This window comes from Nerophis ophidion, linkage group LG14 (assembly GCF_033978795.1).
Source record: "Nerophis ophidion isolate RoL-2023_Sa linkage group LG14, RoL_Noph_v1.0, whole genome shotgun sequence".
Taxonomy (NCBI): Eukaryota; Metazoa; Chordata; class Actinopteri; order Syngnathiformes; family Syngnathidae; genus Nerophis; species Nerophis ophidion.
The window spans coordinates 5,079,838-5,092,121 of NC_084624.1; the positions used below are offsets into that span (position 1 = coordinate 5,079,838).

Genomic DNA, 12,284 nt, shown 5'->3' on the forward strand with positions numbered 1-12,284 from the left:
CTGTACAGAGGGTACAGTCGCCACGTCTCTCCTCAAATTGAGCAAAATTGAATTCTGTCTCTGTTTATTTCCTTGCTTCTTGTCTTGTTTAGTAGATGCCATCGATGTTTAAACCTGTCATCTTCTTTGCCTTTTGATCAACACTCTTAACTACTAAACTCCACATGAAGTTAAGTTGTATGATGAAGACAATTTGTGACATGAGTTCAGGGAATTTTACATCAAGAGCAGATAAAGGCATCTTTTTCTCTTGTGTTAATGTGACCAAAAACACTGTTTGTTTACATACCCCCCATTACTTTAGAAACAGCTGTTATGTAAACAGGGAAAGTCCAAGTAAAAAGAGATTGCGTACAATCTTTCGTCAGAGCGTGGTGGAAGACTGTACAGAGGGTACAGTCGCCACGTCTCTCCTCAAATTGAGCAAAATTGAATTCTGTCTCTGTTTATTTCCTTGCTTCTTGTCTTGTTTAATAGATGCCATCGATGTTTAAACCTGTCATCTTCTTTGCCTTTTGATCACCACTCTTAACTACTAAACTCCACATGAAGTTAAGTTGTATGATGAAGACAATTTGTGACATGAGTTCAGGGAATTTTACATCAAGAACCGATCAAGGCATCTTTTTCTCTTGTGTTAATGTGACCAAAAACAATGTTTGTTTACATACCCCCCATTACTTTAGAAACAGCTGTTATGTAAACAGGGAAAGTCCGAGTAAAAAGAGATTGCGTACAATCTTTCGCCAGAGCGTGGTGGAAGACTGTACAGAGGGTACAGTCGCCACGTCTCTCCTCAAATTGAGAAAAATTGAATTCTGTCTCTGTTTATTTCCTTGCTTCTTGTCTTGTTTAATAGATGTCATCGATGTTTAAACCTGTCATCTTCTTTGCCTTTTGATCACCACTCTCAACTACAAACCTCCACATGAAGTTAAGTTGTATGATGAAGACATTTTGGGAAATGAGTTCAGGGAATTTTACATCAAGAGCAGATAAAGGCATCTTTTTTCTTGTGTTAATGTGACCAAAAACACTGTTTGTTTACATACCCCCCATTACTTTAGAAACAGCTGTTATGTAAACAGGGAACGTCCAAGTAAAAAGAGATTGCGTACAATCTTTCGTCAGAGCGTGGTGGAAGACTGTACAGAGGGTACAGTCGCCACGTCTCTCCTCAAATTGAGCAAAATTGAATTCTGTCTCTGTTTATTTCCTTGCTTCTTGTCTTGTTTAGTAGATGCCATCGATGTTTAAACCTGTCATCTTCTTTGCCTTTTGATCAACACTCTTAACTACTAAACTCCACATGAAGTTAAGTTGTATGATGAAGACAATTTGTGACATGAGTTCAGGGAATTTTACATCAAGAGCAGATAAAGGCATCTTTTTTCTTGTGTTAATGTGACCAAAAACACTGTTTGTTTACATACCCCCCATTACTTTAGAAACAGCTGTTATGTAAACAGGGAAAGTCCAAGTAAAAAGAGATTGCGTACAATCTTTCGTCAGAGCGTGGTGGAAGACTGTACAGACGGTACAGTCGCCACGTCTCTCCTCAAATTGAGCAAAATTGAATTCTGTCTCTGTTTATTTCCTTGCTTCTTGTCTTGTTTAGTAGATGCCATCGATGTTTAAACCTGTCATCTTCTTTGCCTTTTGATCAACACTCTTAACTACTAAACTCCACATGAAGTTAAGTTGTATGATGAAGACAATTTGTGACATGAGTTCAGGGAATTTTACATCAAGAACCGATCAAGGCATCTTTTCTCTTGTGTTAATGTGACCAAAAACAATGTTTGTTTACATACCCCCCATTACTTTAGAAACAGCTGTTATGTAAACAGGGAAAGTCCAAATAAAAAGCGATTGCGTATAATCTTCCGCCAGAGCGTGGTGGAAGACTGTACGGAGGGTACAGTCGCCACGTCTCTCCTCAAATTGAGCAAAATTGAATTCTGTCTCTGTTTATTTCCTTGCTTCTTGTCTTGTTTAATAGATGTCATCGATGTTTAAACCTGACATTTTGATTACCACTCTCAACTACTAACCTGCACATGAAGTTAAGTTGTATGACGAAGACAATTTGTGACATGAGTTCAGCGAATATTAAGTCAACAGCAGATCAAGTTTGCAGACTGAAAGACTCCAACCTTGTTTAGTCATCTTTTAATTTTTTTTGACGTGATCGGGCGCAAACAAGCTACGTCGCATTCGCTGCACAAAAAGGACGCCTACAGTACATTGTATCAGGGCCAACATGTGTATGGGGGCGGGGGTCATATTTATTCAACCGTGACGTTTTGTATAAACAGTTGTGCACGTGAGGGAAGAAAGACCACGTCCCCCTCCCAAGTCCCCATGGGGCTCCTTAAACCAAACCTGAGATTCATCTTGCTTGACCTCATGGCGTGGTTCCTCACATAGCGATGCAGTGGAGACGACTAGTTTAAGTTAGAGTTGATGCTACAAGGGGGCGACTTTTCCGGTCTTTTCTGCTTTGTTCTACAAGCTACAGTTGTTTTTTTCCCTTGCCTCTACTGCGAGCCAAAACTTTTTACAAATTCTTGGAAAGTCTTTAGTATTGCTCTTGCTACATTGAAAAAATAGAAAAAGTCAGTATGACTATTGGAGCTGTGGTTTTTGTGTTGTGCCCTTGAGTGCTCATGGCTGACGACAAGACGTCAGCGATGGGAGAGTTGTGGGGGAGTCTTCTGAAAAACTGTTCAAGATTCCGCAGAGCCGCTGGGGGCGGTTAGCCCCTCTTCTCCCTGAGCTTCGTCAGCCGCTGCTATGTCCTGCTCGGTGTTCGCTAAAGAAGTATCCGGGGCTTCAAAGGACTCGCCTCCAAGGTCACTCAGTTTGATGTAGCCCTTGCTGTTGGAGCGCTCCAAGCGGGGGCAGCTGAAACGCCTGCCCCTGTCGCCTTGACGGCACACGACCGCCGACAAGCTGCAGCGCCGGGCAGAGCGGGGCTGATCTGTAAGCGAGTTGAGAGATAGCCGCGACCCCATCGCCCTGGCAACCGGGGACGGCGGGAACAGCTGTGTCCACTGTGGCGGGTCCTGTCTCGCACCCTGGTGGTCAGTTGTGGGTATGTCCTCATGTGACTGCCGAGGCGACGGCGGACTCGTCGCGGTGTGCTCCTTCTCCGTCTCGTCAACATGGCCGTCGCTGGCCTGTGCTTCTTCACTAATATTTCCCGCCTCGATAACCACGTTTTCTTTAGAGTGGCCCTCCGCCATATTCTCAGACGCCTCCACCTCGCAGTTGTTCAGTTTGATGACCGGGAGGGTGAAGGCGTTGACGGAGGAGGTGACGATGGAGGTGGTCTCCCACTGTCGGGGCTGCGGGGCCTTCTCGCTGCTGTTGCTATAGTCCTTATAGATGCTGTAGACCGTGTCCGTGAAGGTCTGGACATCTTTGGACCAGCTCTGTGTGTGGCTGGCCAATGACGGACGTCTGAAGACCTCGTCCCCGCCAGGGTCACCGCGCAGATTTAGTCCAGTGGAGGGCCAGGAGCTGCGAGAATGCATCACGCTCGGGGGGTGGGAGACCGACGGACCCTCCGCGCTCTTGGACTGGGTATAATTCACCAAGCCATTTAGCGGCGAGTACTCCTTGGCGCGGACACTGTGCAGGTCTATAACCGTGGAGTAGATATCCCTCAGGTTAATGATTTTGGTTTTCTTGTCTCGGTTTTCGTGGAGGACTGCGTTGGCGCAGATGAAGAGGAAAATCCCGATTCCCATCACCAGCGGTCCAAAGACTTTCAGGTTGTCCGAGTAAAGGTGGTTATCCAGGAAGTCGCAGAGGAAGCCGCACTGGGAGGAGGGGGTCAGGTCGCTGCTGTTGGAATGGCTGTGGTTCAAGAGCTTGGTCTGGTTGGAAGGGTTTCGGCCGGCGTTGGAGGAAACATTTTGACTTTGGGAGAAACTCAACCTGCTGTACACTCCAGTCCTGCGGCGATCTTGGTACTGCTGCTGGTTCTGGCTGGGCCAGTAGCCCAGTATGGCCATGGAAATCCCCACGATGAGAACCACAACCCCGGCGGCCGCCACCAAACCGGCCGGCGAGCATAGCTTGAGCTTGCCCTTCACCACCACCACGTCATTCTTCTTCTTCTTCTTGGATTTCCGCTTCTTCTTGTTTTCAGCGCGGTTCTTGGAGCGCAGGGAATCCTGGCGCCGGTTCATGCGCAGCAGGCCGCCGGTGGCGATCATGGCGGCGTCGAGACAGCGGGCTTCTTACTCAACCTGGAAGTGGACACAAAAGATGGGGGGGACATTACAGTACATGCCTGCTGAAACAGGAGAAGCAGATGGCTACGCTTGATGTAAATGTTCCACACAGCTTACACACGTAATCCTGATTTATCACAGCCGATGGATTAGTCCGGAAACAGCGGGGTATCAGATGCTCAGAGAGAAAGACTACTTTGTGATGCAACATTGACCAGTTGCAGTGGTATTTTCTATTTAATACAGAGTAGTGGTTCAAATATCAAGTCTTGTTTGGCTCTACTTAGTTGTCTAAGTTTCAGAAGCTGCAGTACATACAAAATAGTGCTGCTAGGATCCTGATGAGAGTGCGGAAACATAACCACACCACACCAACTCTCAAATCCCTTCACTGGCTTCCTGTTCCACTCAGAATTGAATTCAAAAATCTCCCTACTAACCCACCAGTGCCTCCCTGGAAATGCCCCCCTCTACCTCAAAGAACTGCTCACCCCCAAGTCCTCCACACGACACCTGCGCTCCAAACAGGCTAACCTCCTCCAACCTCCACGGACAGAGCTACGAACTATGGGAGCTTCGCTGCTCCCAGTCTGTGGAACGCTCTCCCTGACCAGCTGAGGGCACCTCAGACTGCGGATGCTTTTAAAAACGGCTTAAAAACCCATCTTTGATGAGAGTGCGGAAACATAACCACACCACACCAACTCTCAAATCCCTTCACTGGCTTCCTGTTCCACTCAGAATTGAATTCAAAAATCTCCCTACTAACCCACCAGTGCCTCCATGGAAATGCCCCTCTCTACCTCAAAGAACTGCTCACCCCCAAGTCCTTCACACGACACCTGCGCTCCAAACAGGCTAACCTCCTCCAACCTCCACGGACAGAGCTACGAACTATGGGAGACCGGGCTTTCTGCTCCGCTGCTCCCAGTCTGTGGAACGCTCTCCCTGACTAGCTGAGGGCACCTCAGACTGTGGATACTTTTAAAAACGGCTTAAAAACCCATCTTTGATGAGAGTGCGGAAACATAACCACACCACACCAACTCTCAAATCCCTTCACTGGCTTCCGGTTCCACTCAGGATTGAATTCAAAATCTCCCTACTAACCCACCAGTGCCTCCATGGAAATGCCCCCCTCTACCTCAAAGAACTGCTCACCCCCAAGTCCTCCACACGACACCTCCGCTCCAAACAGGCTAACCTCCTCCAACCTCCACGGACAGAGCTACGAACTATGGGAGCTCCGCTGCTCCCAGTCTGTGGAACGCTCTCCCTGACCAGCTGAGGACACCTCAGACTGTGGATGCTTTTAAAAAAGGCTTAAAAACCCATCTTTGATGAGAGTGCGGAAACATGACCACACCACACCAACTCTCAAATCCCTTCACTGGCTTCCTGTTCCACTCAGGATTGAATTCAAAATCTCCCTACTAACCCACCAGTGCCTCTATGGAAATGCCCCCCCTCTACCTCAAAGAACTGCTCACCCCCAAGTCCTCCGGCATAGCACGGTTGGTAGAGTGGCCGTGCCAGCAACTTGAGAGTTGCAGGTTCGATTCCCGCTTGTGCCATCCTAGTTACTGCCGTTGTGTCCTTGGGCAAGACACTTTACCCACCTGCTCCCAGTGCCACCCACACTGGTTTAAATGTAACTTAGATATTGGGTGTCACTATGTAAAGCGCTTTGAGTCACTTGAGAAAAGCGCTATATAAATATAATTCACACAATTCACACACACGACATCTCCGATCCAAACCTCCAAACCTCCAACCTCCACGGACAGAGCTACGAGCTACGAACTCCGCTGCTCCCAGTGTGTGGAACGCTCTCCCTGACCAGCTGAGGGCACCACAGACTGTGGATGCCTTTAAAAAAGGCTAAAAAACCCATCTTTTAAAAAAAAAGCCTTTTTAGAGACATGCATGCTGGTTCTAGCTATTGGGCTGTTTCTAGTTTTATATTGTATTTATTTTTATTATCTTTTTATTATTATTACAATTTTTTTACACTGTGGCACTTTGAGGTTGTTTGCTCAACGTAAAAGTGCTTATTTTTACAAATAAAATCTATTATTATTTATTATTATTACTTAGTGTTTTCCAGAGTCTCAATTGTCTCGCTAACAGACCCAGCGACTTGTGAACTATAGAATACTTCCAACCAGTGTTGTCCCGATACCAATATTTTGGTACCGATACCAAAATGTATTCAGATACTTTTCGGTACTTTTCTAAATAAAGGGGACCACAAAAAAATAGCATTATTGGCTTTATTTTAACAAAATAAAATAATAATATCTTAGGGTACATTAAACATATGTATATTATTGCAGGTTTGTCCTTAAATAAAATAGTGAACAAACAAAACAACTTGTCTTTTAGTAGTAAGTAAGCAAACAAAGGCTCCTAATTTAGTCTGCTGACATATACAGTCATTTTAAATGTAATATCGGAAATTATCGGTATCGGTTTCAAAAAGTCAAATTTATGACTTTTTAAAACGCCGCTGTACGGGGTGGTACACGGACATAGGGAGAACTACCGAGCGCCAATAAACCTTAAAAGGCACTGCCTTTGCGTGCCGGCCCAATAACATAATATCTACGGCTTTTCATACCCACAAGTGAATGCAATGTATATTTGGTCAACAGCCATACAGGTCTCACTGAGGGTGGCCGTATAAACAACTTTAACACCGTTCCAAATATGCGCCACACTGTGAACCCACACCAAACAAGAATGGCAAACACATGCCATACAGGTCTCACTGAGGTTGGCCGTATAAATAACTTTAACACTGTTCCAAATATGCGCCACACTGTGAACCCACACCAAACAAGAATGGCAAACACATTTCGGGAGAACATCTGCACCGTAACACAACATAAACACAACAGAACAAACACCCAGAAACCCCTTGCAGCACTAAGTCTTCCGGGACGCTACAATATACACCCCCCGGTACTCCCAACCCCCCACCCCACCTCAACCTCCTCATGCTCTCTCAGGGGGGGGCATGTCTCAAATTCCAAGCTGCATGTTAAAAAAAAAAAAATTGCACTTTGTGACTTCAATAATAAATATGGCAGTGCCATTTTTTTTTCATAAGTTGAGTTGATTTATTTTGGAAAACCTTGTTACATTGTTTAATGCAGGGGTGTCCAAACTTTTTTTTTACTGAGGGCCGCACACTGAAAAATCACAGCAAGCGGGGGCCATTTTGATATTTCTTATGTTAAAAACCAATACAATATTTGTACAAAAAATATACATTCGGGCCTTCACTCAGGCTTTATCCCATGGACCCTAAAGGGTTTTGGTCCCAAAAATATAAAAAATGTGTCATTATTCAGTATTATTATTTCCATTATTATTATTCAAGTTTTACATCTCTTGATCAACATTAGGTCTATCAGTCAATATAACGTTATTAAAGATTTAAATTGTATGCTCTTTTTGTCAAAGAAACCCCTGTTTTTTTATGGAAAAAACACAAAATATGTCATATTTTCACCCAATAACATTTTGAAGTGGAATATTTGAGATTATATAATAATTGGAGCCTTAAAAAGGTCAATTACTCATAACAACATTGATTTTAATCAATTATTATTTATTTTTTTTGCAATGACAATTATTGGGGATCCAAAAGGATCCTACTCATTAAAGTGTTAAAAAATAAATTTTATTAACTGTTTACTTTTAACACAATAATCTCCAGATCAACTTCAGATAAGTTTTACTGTAGTTTATGTTTTTGGTTTTAGGCCCTTTTTAAAAAAAAAAATTAAAAAAAAAAAAGTTTACTTTTTTACATAGCAAACACAAAACATTCAACATTTTCCCCCAAAAATATCTCAAAGTGGAATATTTAATGTGACGTTATTGGAGCCTTCAATAGGTCAATAATTTATAATGTCATTGATTTTGATTTTGACTCTACAGCATCGCGTGGACATCGGGGGCGGTACCTCTGGATTGGCAGACCGAGGTGGTGGTTCCTCTCTTTAAGAAGGGGGACCGGAGGGTGAGTTCCAACTATCGTGGGATCACACTCCTCAGCCTTCCCGGTAAGGTTCATTCAGGTGTACTGGAGAGGAGGCTACGCCGGATAGTCGAACCTCGGATTCAGGAGGAACAGTGTGGTTTTCGTCCTGGTCGTGGAACTGTGGACCAGCTCTATACTCTGGGCAGGGTTCTTGAGGGTACAGGGGAGTTTGCCCAACCAGTCTACATGTACTTTGTGGACTTGGAGAAGGCATTGGACCGTGTCCCTCGGGAAGTCCTGTGGGGAGTGCTCAGAGAGTATGGGGTATCGGACTGTCTTATTGTGGCGGTCCGCTCCCTGTATGATCAGTGTCAGAGCTTGGTCCGCATTGCTGGCAGTAAGTCGAACACGTTTCCAGTGAGGGTTGGACTCCGCCAAGGCTGTCCTTTGTCACCCATTCTGTTCATAACTTTTATGGACAGAATTTCTAGGCGCAGTCAAGGCGTTGAGGGGTTCCGGTTTGGTGGCTGCAGGATTAGGTCTCTGCTTTTTGCAGATGATGTGGTCCTGATGGCTTCATCTGACCGGGATCTTCAGCTCTCACTGGATCGGTTTGCAGCCGAGTGTGAAGCGACCGGAATGAGGATCAGCACCTCCAAGTCCGAGTCCATGGTTCTCGCCCGGAAAAGGGTGGAATGCCATCTCCAGGTTGGGGAGGAGACCCTGCCCCAAGTGGAGGAGTTTAAGTACCTCGGGGTCTTGTTCACGAGTGAGGGAAGAGTGGATGGTGAGATCGACAGGCGGATCGGTGCGGCGTCTTCAGTAATGCGGACGTTGTACCGATCCGTTGTGGTGAAGAAGGAGCTGAGCCAGAAGGCAAAGCTCTCAATTTACCGGTCGATCTACGTTCCCATCCTCACCTATGGTCATGAGCTTTGGGTCATGACCAAAAGGACAAGATCACGGGTACAAGCGGCCCAAATGAGTTTCCTCCACCGGGTGGCGGGTCTCTCCCTTAGAGATAGGGTGAGAAGCTCTGCCATCCGGGAGGAACTCAAAGTAAAGCCACTGCTCCTCCACATCGAGAGGAGCCAGATGAGGTGGTCCGGGCATCTGGTCAGGATGCCACCCAAACGCCTCCCTAGGGAGGTGTTTAGGGCACGTCCAACCGGTAGGAGGCCACGGGGAAGACCCAGGACACGTTGGGAAGACTATGTCTCCCGGCTGGCCTGGGAACGCCTCGGGATCCCCCGGGAAGAGCTAGACGAAGTGGCTGGGGAAAGGGAAGTCTGGGTTTCCCTGCTTAGGCTGTTGCCCCCGCGACCCGACCTCGGATAAGCGGAAGAAGATGGATGGATGGAGATGGATGATTTTGATTCATTATTATTTTTTAAAGAAAGAAACAGCCTTCATGGCAACGTTTGTGTTATTAGAGTCAACATTGCAACATTTTCCTGTTACATTTCACCTGTTGGCTCTTTTATAACACTTTTTATGTTTTATTTTTATATTATTTTTACAATGTGCCGTGGGGCCGTTAAAAAATGACTTGTGGGCCGCACTTTGGACACCCCTGGTTTAATGCATCCAGCGGGGCGGCATAGCTCGGTTGGTAGAGTGGCCGTGCCAGCAACTTGAGGGTTGCAAGTTCGATTCCCGCTTGTGCCATCCAAGTTACTGCCGTTGTGTCCTTGGGCAAGACACTTTACCCACCTGCTCCCAGTGCCACCCACACTGGTTTAAATGTGACTTAGATATTGGGTTTCACTATGTAAAGCGCTTTGAGTCACTTGAGAAAAGCGCTATGTAAATATAATTCACTTCACATCACAAAAAATTGGGCATAATAATGTGTGAAATCCACGGCTGAATGTATCGGTATCGGTTGATATCGGAATCGGTAATTAAGAGTTGGACAATATCGGAATATCGGCAAAAAAGCCATTATCGGACCTCTCTAGTATCAGGACAACACTAGTATAGGAGTAGTGATGTGATGGAGGAGGTAATTTGTATTAATTAACTTGGCTGACTTTTTATTCTGCCGTCATTCCATGTAGTTCATCCATTAAACGGCCTCATGAACACATGAATGCCACTCAGCAATATTTAGGGGGCAGCTAGAAGGGTGCCAGACAAGAGCACGACTTGACAAGGAGCCAACTTCATTTACGTTTTGTTGTTTTGATGTGACAAAATCATACATGTCCCTGCAAATCATATTGGTCTTGTACCCCGTAAATTATGTCAGGGAACCAGGAAAAAAACAAAAAAGGAGTCATTGTAAAAGTTGTTTATAATAAATCACGTTTGTTGCCTGTAAATAAATTGCCGTTGGAAAATACACTGGAAGAAAATGTTGAAAAGCAATCGGTTGACTTGATGTACGGCCTACCTAAGTGCTCGGTGCCGCACTATTTTTAAACACAAACGCGGGTGTGCTGAGGTTTTTAAAGCGTCATCCGTGCGGTGGGGTTGAAGTGAAAGTGGGAGGCGTGATTCCGAAAATAAAAGATTATTTTTGGGTTCGGTGGGCAGGAACAGGTAGGACATCAGCTGGCTGTCAGGACTTGGACTATGACTTGGATTGTTTTTCCGATGCAAAGGAAAGTTGGCACGAGCGAGACGTGAATGTACGTACATATTTATTGATACTAAACTACAAACAAAGGAAGCAAACAAAAGGCGCGCACGAGGGCGGAGAACAAACTTGACTAGAAAACAAACTAGCACTATGGCATGGCTATGGACAAAAAACACCAACTGTGGCATTAAATAAACCAAAAACGTACGTGGCATGGGCAGGAGGGCTTAAACAGCATGGCATGGCATGAAGGAAGTATGTGTAAAGTCGCCAGGCTGACCCCCTGGCAACTACTGGTTTAAATAATGAACATGATAAGTGCAAACAGGTGTGAGACATGAAGACAGGGACGTGACATGAAGACAAGGTGAAAACTAATGAGTTAAAATGGTAACAAAGAAAACAAGTAAGTGCAGGAACAGGAACTGTCCAAAAAATAAAACCAAACATGACAAAAACAAAACATGGACCCATGGGCGTGACACTGGCTGACCATGTTGGTCATAAAACAGGGCCTCCGGTCCAGATCTGTGTGATGATGCCGGGAACGAGGAGTGCTGTGTGAGTCCACGTAACGGCCACATCAGCCAGGGAGGAGGTGATGCGACCAGACAGGAGGCCAGCGGGCGTGTTCACCACCACCTCACCGCTGTGACCCCTCCCCTCCAACATTCCCTCCTGCTCTCAAAGCAAATCCATTTCCGCGTGAGATACCTCGAGGTGACAGCACTCTCTAGCTCAGGGGTCGGGAACCTTTTTGGCTGAGAGAGCCATGAAAGCCAAATATTTTTAAATGTACCGTATTTCCTTGAATTGCCGCCGGGTATATAGTATGCGCCTGACTAGAATTACTGCCGGGTCAAACTCGTTTCGCAAAATATTATTTTTATTAGCGCATGTCTCGAATTTCCACCGGGTCAAACTCGTCACGTCACGAGTGACACTTCGCCTGTCATCCTTTTAAAAATGGAGGAGGCTGATTTCAATCATTTGAAATCGCATAAAGGGAAGAAGATTAAGAGCGATTCAGTAGGATTTAAGGTCCAAGCTATTGAATATGCTAAAAAGAACAGTAAGCAGCTATGTTTTATTAATATACCGTGGCTGCGTGTGTCAAATATGAGTCATTAAATGACTCCCGCCTCCAGGTGGTAGAGGGCGCTAGTGATCCTTCTTGCGACTACTCGGCTGCAGAAGAAGTGACAACAAGCAGCAAGAGTGAGCAGCGTGCGTTTGTTTTTTCCTCTCGCTTGCACTTTTAACATGGAGGATTACATATCTAAAATAAAACCGTTTTGTAAACCCGACTTTCAATCCAAGCAGGAGGTAATAAAGGAAGATCTCCATCGAGACAGAGAGACTTTTAAAACTGAAGAAAGATAAGGAAGACTTCTATAAACAAGTTATCAATGCGTTTGATCAGAAGGAGCTGCGCATGGACTTCATTTATAAGTAAAGGTAAGAC

The 12,284-nt window shown here is 45.3% G+C and overlaps 1 protein-coding gene across 3 annotated transcripts in view; it reads right to left on the reverse strand.

The window, feature by feature from the left end:
* Positions 1-2,155: 2,155 nt before the first annotated feature.
* LOC133568019 (transmembrane protein 200A-like) overlaps positions 2,156-12,284 on the reverse strand; it is a 49,402-nt gene continuing 39,273 nt past the window's right edge. For all 3 annotated transcript variants that reach the window (XM_061919710.1, XM_061919709.1, XM_061919711.1), the window contains one exon: positions 2,156-4,259. In XM_061919710.1, the coding sequence (XP_061775694.1) occupies positions 2,730-4,226 (1,497 nt within the window). In that variant the 5' untranslated portion in view covers positions 4,227-4,259 and the 3' untranslated portion in view covers positions 2,156-2,729. The remainder of the gene's footprint in view (positions 4,260-12,284) is intronic.